Below are 13009 nucleotides of genomic sequence, written 5' to 3' on the forward strand. Positions count from 1 at the left end.
ATAATGTCCCAGAGGTGATCTGTTGTACTGAGGTCAGGAAAGTGTGGGAGCCAGCCAGTAGTATCAATACCTTCATCCTCCAGGAACTGCCTACATACTCTCACCACATTGTCGGGTATTGTCATGCACTAGGAGGAACCCAGGACCCACTGCACCAGCATAGGGTCACACAACGAGTCCAAGGAGTTCATCCTGATACCTAATATCAGTCAGGGTGCTGTTGTTTAGTCTGTAGATGTCAATGTGTCCTTATAGGGAGATGCCTCCCCAGACCATCACTGACCCACTAAACCGGTCCTGCTGAGTGATGTTTCAGGCAGCATAACGTTCTCCACGGCTTCTCCAGACTCTTTCGTGTCTGTCACATGTGCTCAAGTTGAACCTGCTCTCATCTGTGAAAAGCACAGTGGTGGACCAACCAATTCTGGTGTTCTATGGTAAATGTCAGTGGAGCTCCACGGTGCCTGTCAGTGAGCACAGGGTCCCCTACAGGACATCAGAACCTCAGGCCTCCTCATGAAGCCTGTTTCTGATTGTTTGGTCAGAGACATTCACACCAGTGGCCTGCTGGAGATCATTTTGTAGGACTCTGGCAGTACTCATCCTGTTCCTCCTGCACAAAGTTGCAGATCCTGGTCCTGCTGATGGGTTAAGGACCTTCTGTGGCCCTGTACTGCTCTCCTAGAGTAACCGTCTTGTCTCTTGGAATCTCCTCTGTGCTCTTGAGATTGTGCTGAGACACAAGCAAACCTTCTGGCAAAGGCATATATTGATGTATGTGTTGGGTCCAAGTACCACACCATGGTACCAGTGGTGACACTGACCCCAACCAAATGCAAAATGAGTGAAAAATCAGTGAGAAAATATTAAGGAAAACCAGTAAAACCATTCCTGTTTTAATTAATAAGAAAATAGTTGTATTACCATTGAGGTGTCATCATCATCATTATTATTCACGCTGGAATCCTTTATGAAGTGTTTTGTGTATTTGTGAATATTCAAGGAAATTCTACATGTATGGGGAAAACTGTTTTAGTTCACTATTGTGTCCACCTGAGGGCAGTGAATCATCATGAGTTCCTTTAAATAAAAGCAGGATTTAGTTGTTAATGGTAATCTTATTTCTATTTCATTATTTCAAATCTGTTCTAATTGTCTGCATTATTATGCCTAAAATTCATGACGTAGTACAGAATTATATCCACTTGAGGGCATTAAGCACTCATGATTGTCGTTTCAATTTCTTAGAATTCGACTGGTGAAACATTTTTTGTAATTTTTTTTTTCCCAGTTGTTTACAGACAATTTTGAAAACAGCCTCCTTTTTTCAAAATATTCACACAATTATCCAATCTTCTTCTTTGTCTTTCGGTTGTTCCCGTTAGGGGTCGCCACAGCAGATCAATCGTTTCCATCTCACCCTGTCCTCTGTATCTTCCTCTGTCACACCAACCACCTGCATGTCCTCTCTCAGCACATCCATGAACCTCCTCTTTGGTCTCCCTCTTCTCCTCCTGCCTGGTGGCTCCATCCTCAGCATCCTTCTCCCTATATACCCTGGGTCCCTCCTCTGCACATGTCCAAACCATCTCAATCTCGTCTCTCTGTCCCTCTGATATGTTCATTCCTAATCTTGTCCATTCTTGTCACTCCCAAAGAGAATCTCAACATCTTCAGCTCTGCCACCTCCAGCTCTGCCTCCTGTCTTTTTGTTAGTGCCACTGTCTCTAAACCATACAACATAGCTGGTCTCACTACTGTTTTGAAAACTTTCCCCTTCACCCTTGCTGATATTCTTCGGTCACAAATCACTCCTGCCACCTTTCTCCACCCACTCCACCCTGCCTGCACTCTCTTCTTCACCTCTCTACCACACTCTCCATTACTTTGAACAGTTGACCCCAAATATTTAAACTCATCTACTTTCACCACTTCTACTCCTTGTAACTGCACTATTCCACTGGGCTCCCTCTCATTCACACACATGTACTCAGTCTTGCTTCTACTGACTTTCATTCCCCTTCTCTCCAAAGCATATCTCCACTTCTCCAGACTAGACTCAACTTGCTCTCTACTCTCACTACAGATCACAATGTCATCTGCAAACATCATAGTCCATGGGGACTCCTGTCTGATCTCATCTGTCAACCTGTCCATCACCACTGCAAACAAGAAAGGACTCAGAGCTGATCCTTGGTGTAATCCCACCTCCACCTTGAATGAGTCTGTCGTTCCGACTGCGCATCTCACAGCTGTCACACTATTCTTGTACATGTCCTGCACTACCCTAACGTACTTCTCTGCCACTCCAGACTTCCTCATACAATGCCACAACTCTTCTCTTGGCACCCTATCATAAGCTTTTTCTAAGTCCACAAACACACAATGTAACTCTTTCTGTCCTTCTCTGTACTTTTCCAACAGTATTCTCAGAGCAAACACTGCATCTGTAGTGCTCTTTCTCTGCATGAAACCATACTGTTGCTCACAGATCTTCACCACACTTAATTTGCAGAACTCCTAGATTGCTTGCAAAATGACACACTGCAGTCAAAACATATACACATATTTTAAATACACGTATTTATAAAAATGCTGTTTTATTTTCATCTTATTAACACAGTCTTCAAATGACAAGAAAATATTTCAGTCAGTTACACACGACTGATCAAAATATTTGTAAAAACGCCTATTTTAGTAAACAGCATGAGACTTTTTTTTACCAGACATTATAATTTAGTAGATGACAAAAAGGTATTAAACCCATAAAATTCTTCATGATTACTTTGAGGTACATAGAGAAAGTACACAAATACTATAAACTTACCAAGTACTGCACAACACTGACGCTGCAGACTGAAGTTATTTATTTCTTACCAAACTCAGTTACAGTAACTATTAATAAACAATAAAAATCAGAACAACATAGTAGTTTTTCTTGCTGCTGTAAAGTGTAGACAAAAAATACTGTATGAAGTACATACACTTATAGCAACTCTGAAGAAAAACTGAAGCAACAACAACACTGTAAACAGCACCTACTAGAGTGCCTTAATTGAGAGAGTGGCATCAACTCAGAACATAGCGCCATTTTGTTTCCAACTGCGCTGAACTACTGAATGAACTTTTTATGTTTTCATCATTTTTTAAAACTCATTTAACCACATACAGCAACACATCCAGGTACAGGTGCTATCAAAATAAATCTAAAAATAGTTAAGCTATCAAATTTACAATTTATGACTTATTTAATTAACTTAAAAATTTATGCAGCTGCTCCTCTGTAACTCTATCATGCAATGACGTGACAGTTTTAAAGTTCTCCATCTCTGGATTATGCTTCATTCTGGATTAATTTGGACCTCAACAAGCTTTTCTTTTCTTTCTACAATCATCACCTCCAAATTAAAATGTACAACTTCCTTTTTTTCCACTTTGTTATAAAGTTGTGGACTTCTTTAATCCATTTGTGGGTGATTCTTTAACTACGGGCACTATTGGCCTTGTAAATGTAATTTCCACCACACTATTGCCTTACAATATAAAGCACCTTGGGGCAACTGTTTGTTGTGATTTGGCGCTATATACATGTGCTCTGATGTCACTGTTTATCTCCATAGAAACTACCCAAACAATCTTTCATACAAACTGTTTAAAGGGACATTACAGTGTTGTGGTGGAAATTATGGCAATAGTGTGGGACAACTACATTTTGTTTAAAAAAATCACAACAGCTGTATCACATTGAATACCCCAATTATGTTTTGATTATTTTACTGATATTTTATTCAGAGATATTTTAAAACATTAGAAAAAATGTTTACCATTCATTTTTATCATTGAAGATCAAAAGTCTGGGTGTGGGACAAGCACAAAAAAGCAATATTTGCATATAATGATGCTGAAAAAAGGTGAAAAAGTCATAGACTACTAGAACAAATTTCTTAACACACTTTCATTGTAAAGATAACTATAAAAGTGTGAAATTTCCCCTTTTTTCTGTTTTTCATACAATATGATCAAAGGACATAAGTGACCGTAGTCTAAGAATCACATTTGTAATCAGCGTGCACGCTGCAGAAACTATTAAATTATGAAAGTGTGGCATGTTGCTGAGTGGTGTACCTTTAAAGTAATGGTGGACGGAGCCGACACGGCCTTGAAAGCTTGGGGCGCACACAGTGTGCGTGCATATGCACACCACCTGGAGTGGGATTTGTGGTGGTGATGTGCCGTGCACTCCTGCTTGACTGTTTGGGGCAAGTTCTACACCCAAGGCTGTGAGTTTCAGTCAATTGTTCCAGGTCAGTCTTGTGCTCTTCTTCGGTCTTGCTTGACATTGTCACGTTAGTCATGCTTGTCTCAGGTTCAGAGCAGCAGTCTGGCATGTGTTTCCTTCCCGTTTGTTCGGAGTGCGTGCTGAGTGACAGGCACACGCCGTGGGCTCGGGGCTCTCTCCCGTGGCAAGTCCATTCACTGTCTCGCTTGTTTTTACGAACTGTGCCATGGCTTTTGTTAAAATTCGCTTTCGAGCCCGGGTTGTTGTGGGACTTTGCTGTGAGTTCCTCTGCAGCGCTCCCCCTCCTCCTGCTGTCTGCAAGTGTGCACGCCTCCGCTGACAGGTGAACTGTAGAATTGATGAACTGTATTTTAGAATTTTGTAATATATATTTTTAACTGGAGATTTATTTTAAATTGTAAAAAATAAAACTACATTTTTGACAATACGCCTCTCTTCATTCCACTAACCTAGTGTAGTCTTTTGGGATAATTTAAATTTGAATGTTCCCAGGGCCATCTCCCCAGGTAGCATTGTTGGTTTCTTTTCCTAAAATTAATTTATATCCTTCTGTTCCATCAATTAAAATCTCCGCTTTGCCACAAAAGACTGAAAGCAGAAAAGTGTGAAATCATCAAATAAGCTTTTTGTGTCTGATTTAACATGTGCACATCCAGGGTCCGAGTCTAAGCAAAGTGTGAAAAATAAAATAAAATAAAATCGGTCGGGCTTTTAATCAGGGAAATGACTCCGGTCCCACTTTCCTCAAATCGGCAAGTATCAGCGCCGAACTTTACTTTATATCTCCGTTACTGTGCACGTCCAGACTGCTCTGTGTTTTTAATGGAAATACATTGCAATCGGACGGGATATTTTATCTGATGTGAGTGAAACTCCGTTATACAAAATCCCTTATATACTGTGTTTATTTCATGGAAAACAATACAAAAACATTGGGACTTTTTTGTCCAGTGACTGGAATATCTGGTTTACACGATGACCATTTAGGTGAGTTTTACTGTACATGGGAATGAACAATAAATTTACCTCACAAAACTTTGATGATGAAGTCGCTTCCATCCCATACGGCTGACTTTTTTCCCCCAAAATTTTTCTTCTCTTCGGATCTGAAGGGAATCTGTTCATTTTGAAGCCCTTGTTGTGTCTATTTGTGCATCCAAATGCACAACAACCCGGCATTTTCAGCGAATAAATAAACAGACAGATTAAAAAGGAACGCTATTTTGAACACGAGATGGCACCATGAGCCACGTGAGGTTTTTTTTTTCGACTCGTCATGTCACCACTCTCTCAATTAAGGCACTCTAGCCGGCTGCAGTCCTCGGACAGGCAGGACAGTGTGTAGTGGCCTCATGTGGTGGTGATGAACTAATGTTGTTGCTGCTTGACCCTTTCCTCTTCACCCCCATCTTCATACTTTGTCAGCACCCAGTAGATTTCATCCTTTGCTTTTCTGTAGCTCCATTCTGACATGGTGCTTAAGGAGTCCTGGACATAGGCTGCGAAGGCGTTCTTAGCTGTGCTGGGCTGCTGCTCTTTACACTTTTGCAGTTCTTCCATGAGGGCCTGACTCTCTTCTGCTCGTTCCTGCATTAGGAGTAACATTCGGTCCATCTCACCTTCTCTGATACTTCCCCTTCTTGGACCAGCTGAAGTGGAAGCCCTCGGTTCGCTTTCAGAGTCTACGTCCGCGGCCTCCTGTGCAGCAACAGCTTCAGCAGCATCCAAGTTGCCTGAGTGCTCAAGAATAACAGCTTCCACCTGCAAAGACAAAATCAGAAACCAAGGTAAGTTTTATGGGAAGCAAAAAAAAGATTTAATTAATGTAGTAAATTTAGGAAATTAATGTTTGTACTTACACTTCTGACTGGTTTCGGCCGATGACGAACTACCCTAGCCATGAATTTCATGGACGCCATTATGAACCGTTGGCGGTCTGACCAGTTGTCGTCATCATCATCTCCGTCCCCCGACTTCCCTTTGCCCTTCTTCATGAGTTTAGTATTCGTGTCACGGACACTCTTAAACCACCCAATCAGATGTTTAGCTGCAAGTAGAGAAAAGTACACAATTTGGCCTGTTAAAATATTCTAAGTAAAAAGTAGTTTTTTTGTTTTTAAGTCTAAATATTATAGAATATATTACTGGGACTCAAATCAGGTTGGACAAAGTGAAAATACAAAAGGAGCAGCTTGTTATATAATTCTCACCACTCTTGTTCATAACTTTGGCCTGGGCCTCCCAAAGTCCTTGTTTGACATCATGTTTATGATAACCAGCCTTCTTTGCGTTCCAAACCTCTTCTGTTGCCTCAAGCCACTCAAACATGACTTTTTCTTCTTCCTCGGATAACACAAAGTCTTGTCTGGGGGCCCTCGGCTTCTTGGCAGTGGCTTTGGCTGCCTTCAGACTGGGAGACCTTGAGCAAATGCAAATATAAAAACCAGTAAAAAAAAATCATAATAAATTACGTAAGTGACAAATATTGAATTATATGAATGTAATGTACAATTATAAAAGTACTCTCAAAGTTACACTTACACATGGTGTGACTGGGCGGAGCGTGGAGACTGATCATGGGATGAATGACTGGTGACCAGAGGTGTGGCAACCGGTGATGCTGTCACACTGACATCTGTTGCTGTGGCCTGAAAAAGTAGCAGCTGGTGATGAAACAGTTAACGACATAGCTGGAACACGCAAACTCAATTATTTCCTCACCTGAGAAGATGTGTGCAACTGGGAGGTTTGGTCCCTCAACCTTGGAGAGATGCTTATCGGGGGTACTGCAAACTGAGGTGTCTCATCACCTGATGAGGAAAGGGATTCCTCTGGAGAGGGAGTCCTCTTCCTTTTCTTTCCCCTTGTCCTTGACTTCATCTTCATCTCAGGAGGCTGCTTGGACATGATACTGCTGACTGACTTCTGCAACTGCTTGGAACTACAAAACAACAGTCAGATACTCATCAAAGGTACTCATCAGCAGAGTTGCCAGAGTTACTTTGAAAAAGTAATCCAATTACTGATTACTCCTTGAAAAAGTAACTCAGTTACTTTACTGATTACTCAATTTTAAAAGTAACTCAGTCAGACTACTAGTTACTGTCACCAGCTGCCGACAACAACCCCGCTGCCACCTCAACATGAAAATGACAACCCATTTTGCCAATACTCACTTTATAGTCATGGTTTCTTGACTTCAGTGAACATAAATACTTGTTTTATAAAAAAATAAAGACATCTTTCTTGACCTCATATTTAACTGTTGATAGCGCTGTAAGAGTAAAACTTGCAATTTCTAAGCTACATTGTTTATAAATGTTATTATTAAATTCTTTAACATTTTTCTAACATTTACATTCTCTCTAAATACAGGGTGAACACAAAAACACTCCTTGGGTTCAAATATTTATAATATCAAAAGTTCCATGAATAACTTTACAATTTTGGTATCTACAGTTCCAGAAGCTCATCAAGCTCCCCCCCCCCTCTTTTGCAGATTCTTCTTGATCTTGATCCGCCACATGGCAGTGGAATCCAAGACGGATATGCTGGAACGAGTCTGGACCGAGCTTGACTATGGCCTTGATGTTTGCTGAGCAACGGGGGGGGGGGGGGGGGGGGCCCACACATCGAATCTATGACATCAACCAATCCCACATAGTCCGTGGGCTACAATAGGCTACCGTGCACCCCCCCGCCCAGGACTCAGTGCCACTACATTTTTTTGATGCTTTGGGACCTCTAGAATAAGAATTTCAAACGTTCCCATGAATAAACTCAATCCCGATAATGGTTTGCGGTTGTTTTTAAAGTAACCCTCAGGAAACTGATTACGACAAAAAAAATAGCAATTCTGGCATAAAACTTGTCCAGTAGACAAACCTCTGTGCATGGTATTGGCCCCCAAATCCATTTATAGGCTAGGAAAGATATTGTTGGTTGGGTGTAGAAAGGCAATATATGGCAGCCATCTTGGATTTCAAAATGGCGGCTCCCAAAGTGCAAAAAAACGAAGGAGCGATCCGCAAAGCCAGTTAGCTCCCAAACAAACCTTTAATGACACACCAAAAGTGACGTTTCGGGCCTTGCCCTTCATCAGACATAATGATCATGTCAGGACACACCTGTATATACACTAACAGTGATTGGCAACGTGTGAGAATCCACACACACACACAAAATCATCAAGCAGGGTTCATATTGTAATGATGTTCCACTTCGATACCACTAAAATGTCTATTACATAGAAAAAAGACAGATTTAAATACCGTTTAAATTCAGATAATTTCATTCACAAAAAAAAAAAACCCAAATTTAATTCTTAAAGTGTCTATTACAATTAGAAGGCCCCAAATTCATTGCCAAATGGGCCAGAACTACCAATTAGCAAAATTTATACCACTCTTCACCGACTTAAAAATGACGTAATTAAATAATTTAATAAATTCATGTGTTACGATTAAAAATGGGTATACATGTACAACAATAAACTCGATTAAGTCCAAAATAATGAAGACATGATTGATTGGATGAAAATATAAACAGCATAAAAAAGTGCTAGTGATAGTCGACTTAGTACTTTAAAAGGTGTCAATATGATTAAAGAAGCCAAAATTTGCAGAGAAAATGGGCCTAAGCTACCAATTACAGATCAGTACCTCTGCACAGTTCCCAAAAAAAAAAAAAAAAAAAAAAGTGCACAAATTTTGATGTTTTAATTTCAAAGACGCACAGAAACATGATCTTGGTGCCTAAAATTAGGTTTTCATGTATGACAAAGCTAATGGTGTGCATCATATTACAATGTGGATGACAGCAAACTGAAATTCAACAGGACTGTCTACATAACAGTTTTGTATAATTCCTTATCCCACAGATTTTCTATTTAATAACCTGGATTAACTCAATAAAAGTGGATAAACACAATCCCAATAAGCTTAAAGGGACAATTGCAATCTATTGCATAGGCACCTATATAGCTATTTGTTGACAAGGTCAAGCTGTACATGTGTGTTTATCCTTATATGGAACAACAGAAAAGTCTGCAGAGGTAAAACTAACCAATCAGAGAGCGTCTTACAAGTGTTGTGGGGCTCCAGTGGTGTCAGCAGAATTATGTCTGGGAGGAAAAATTGGAGACTGACAATTCTTGATGGCAATGCTCTATTTTATCAGATGAAGGAGATACCGCCAACCTTCAAGCAGATAGCAGTTAAACAGTTTGGAATGGTTCCTGCTTCTGACACAATCTTCAGCACTGATATGTACAAACCCCTTTCTATAACGGCTTTGGAAAGACAAAGAAGACGGTTTGGCGAGAAGCTGATCATAAAGGGGGAGAATACTAAGAAACCAGCCAAGTGGAAAGAGTTTCTCAGCAATGAGGAGAATAAGATGCAGCTTATAAACCTTCTTGAAAATGTCTGGTATGATGATGCCCTTGCACCTCAATTCCATAACCGCAAGGTGGTTCTTGTATGTGAAGGTACAGCAATTGAGTTTGCATCAGAGGATGGCCAGAAAGTGAGCAGGAGGGAGATTCCAGAGATGAAATCTAACCAAGAGGAGACAGACACTAGAGTAATCTTGTACAGCTTGCACGGGGAAAGAAGGATATCAGTACATCACAGTGAAGAGCCCTGACACAGACATCTTCTTTCTGCTCTTGTACTATGTGAGCACACTAATCACGAAAGCAACCATTCTCTTTGACACTGGAGTTGGGGATAACAAGCACCTGATAAATGTGACTGAATTGTCGCAAAGGTATTCTCCAGAGTACTGTACTGCACTGCTGGCCAAGCATGCTTTTACAGGTGGAGACTGTACATCTGCATTTAAGGGACTTGGCAAGATCAGCCCCCTGAAGGCTTTGCAAAGGTACCCAAAAGTACTGCAGTATTCTATCTCTTCTTGGTGACAGTTGAGATGTTACAGACAGGATGCTTGAGGAAATGGAAAAGTTGACCTGTGTGATCTATGGCAGACCTAGAATCACCAATGTCAATGATCTACGGTACCAAATGGTAAAGAAGTGTGGTGCTGAAAATAACAAGCTGGATTTCTCCAAAACTATTGACCTGTCCTGCCTCCCTCCATGCAAGAGTACTCTGGAGCAACACATTCGGCGTGTGAATTATCAAGTTGGAATCTGGAAGAGGTCCCATGAGTGCTTCCCTGAGGTCCCCCCACCAACTGAGGGACATGGCTGGACAATGAGAGGTAAACTAATCTATGTCAAATTGCAATATAATGTGCATATATAGCGAAAATATGGATGTTAGTCTTAAATTGGTTATCAAGAAACCCAATATAATGTGCATATGCAAAGTTAATTTTAATACCTGTAATATAGTGTAAATATGTTAAGTTGATGTCATATATGTTTTTTCAGACAATTCACTAGAACCATTATGGATTGAAGATGACATCCACCCACCATCGCTTATAGATGTTGTAGAGACACTAGATAGTGAGAGTGATGAATCTGAGGATGAGACAGGACCACCAGATGACTTTGCATGTTCAGACAGTGATGATTAAATGTTGAGCTAACCAGCTCATGGCTAACTGTTTGTTTGTGAAACTTTTTGTGCTTTTGAACAGCATTTCTAGTATGTTCAGTTGTTTGGATGCCTGACATTTTAAAGTGTAACAAACTCTAGAACTTGAACTATTTTTGTTTCAACAACAACTTTGATATCAGAGAGATATTATTTGGTATACATAATAGATATTGCTTTGTAAGTAATATGTTATTGTAGCATATTTCAATTTAAAAGTTATATTATAACCTTGGTGAATGAGCATGTTTTATGCAGTTACTCATTTATGATGCCAGAAAGTAAAGATATCATTAACATGTACTATAAACATAAGTGTTAACAATAGGTGTTTTTTGATATGTTATAAGTCATTCAAAATTCCAAGGTATTAGTTCCTGATGATCAAACACAATACTTAGAACACCATTACTATTTTCATTGTATTTGGAACATATAACTTTGCAATAAATAGCACTTTAAAACCAGAGAATGACATTGTCCCATTTCTGAAGCCATAAATCTTCAACTGGAAATCTTTAATGTATAGTATATACTACTTTATATAAATATAGTTTTATTGAGAGCTATTTTAAAATTCAAAATGGCTGCTGACCAGATATATTCATATGCACACAATCAGCTTGACATACATGAAAACCTAATATTAGGCACCAAGAACATATTTCAAAGTGAAAATATTAGACTTGATACTTTTTTAAGGCAGCCATTTTGAAATCCAAGATGGCTGCCATATATTGACTTTCTAAACCCAACCTACAATATCTTTCCTAGCCTAAAAATGGGTTTGGGGGCCAATACCATGCACAGAGGTTTATAACAGAGTTTTATAACAGAATTGCTATTTTTTGTCGTAGTCAGTTTCCTGGGGGTTCCTTTAAAAACAACCGCCAAACCACTATCGGGATTGAGTTTATTCATAGGAACGTTTGAAATGAGTCCCAAATCATCAAAAAAATGTAGTGGCGCTGAGTCCTGGAGGGGGAAGGGGGGGGGGGTGCACGGTAGCCTACGGACTAACATGAAACTTAAGTTTCTGCAACGCAATAATCAAGCTCTGTCCAGACAGGTAAGAAAGTTTTATCAACATTTTTACATCATGTCATCCTCAGAAACAAAGGTGCATTTGACTGGAAACTTCCCGAATGTCCGAGGGTTCTGCAAGCGCCATACGAGCAGTCCGTCAGGGGCGCGCGTCTCTCTGAACGCGTTTCCTTTTGTCCCTTTGGAAAATATTTCTACCGATTAAAGGACTGTTTTCTTTAAAGAGACTTTACGGCCACGAGCCACTGCAGTGAACATATTAGAAACGGTTCATACGTTTATAAAACAGAAACAAAATTAATTTTTATGTTAGCTGCTATGCTAACTAGCTCCAAACTAGGCCCACTGCTAACGTCACGCTAAACTAGTCTGTTAATGAGTCCTCAGCGTCCATTAGTGTCCTTTGGCTCATGTACAAATAAAGTGTTACCTTCTGAAATGCTACGCTCCACGGACTCGGACAAATGAGAAGAATAAAAAAATAATTTGAAATGTTGGAGAAGAACAGAGAACGTCAGCGATCAGACAGACACCTCCATCCAAGCAGCACAGTGACTGGCTCAGACACATCAGCCAATCAGACAGTCGCTTCTTGGAGAGGTAAACGTTTTTCGCTCACTCTCTATATTAATCATCTCCTTGGACCAAATGAATGCCATTCATACCAAAAATAAAAGATTTTTTTGTTTCAAGTTTTAACGTTTATTCGGTTCTGGACTGGACGGATATTCAGACAGATATTCGCAATTTCAGGCCGATTTCCTATATTCTGCATCTCTGTGGATCTACTGGATGTCATTCATACCAAAAATAATTTAAAAAAATTGCTGAATAAGTGTCTGAATAAGTCACTAATAACCAACTTCACTCAGAATTATAAGTAAAGTAAGTAAATAAATGTCATTCTCCAGGATTCACAACCTGGTTCTTCTTTCCTGAAGCTTGTGGCCATCAGCAAGACAAGATTTTTTTTTTTTAAATTGAGCACAATAAAACAATATAGAAAATCATATATCTTGTAGGGACTATACATTTTCATACAATAAAAGTGTTGTCAAAATATAAAGAAATATAAAGTAAGAATTACAAAACAAAAAGA

General features: G+C 39.7%; 1 protein-coding gene across 1 annotated transcript; it reads right to left on the reverse strand.

Annotated features, from left to right (window-relative positions):
- Nucleotides 1–5507: 5507 nt before the first annotated feature.
- On the reverse strand, nt 5508–12470 carry LOC117530301. Its single transcript, XM_034193193.1, has 6 exons — nt 12341–12470; nt 7022–7241; nt 6842–6948; nt 6511–6719; nt 6160–6347; nt 5508–6061 (listed from the first exon to the last, which is right to left on the reverse strand). Exons 2-6 carry the CDS (start codon nt 7205–7207, stop codon nt 5669–5671), a joined length of 1083 nt encoding a protein of 360 aa, XP_034049084.1. The 5' UTR covers nt 7208–7241; nt 12341–12470; the 3' UTR covers nt 5508–5668.
- Between the last annotated feature and the right edge of the window lie 539 nt (nt 12471–13009).

Source organism: Thalassophryne amazonica, chromosome 18 (assembly GCF_902500255.1).
Source record: "Thalassophryne amazonica chromosome 18, fThaAma1.1, whole genome shotgun sequence".
Lineage (NCBI taxonomy): Eukaryota > Metazoa > Chordata > Actinopteri > Batrachoidiformes > Batrachoididae > Thalassophryne > Thalassophryne amazonica.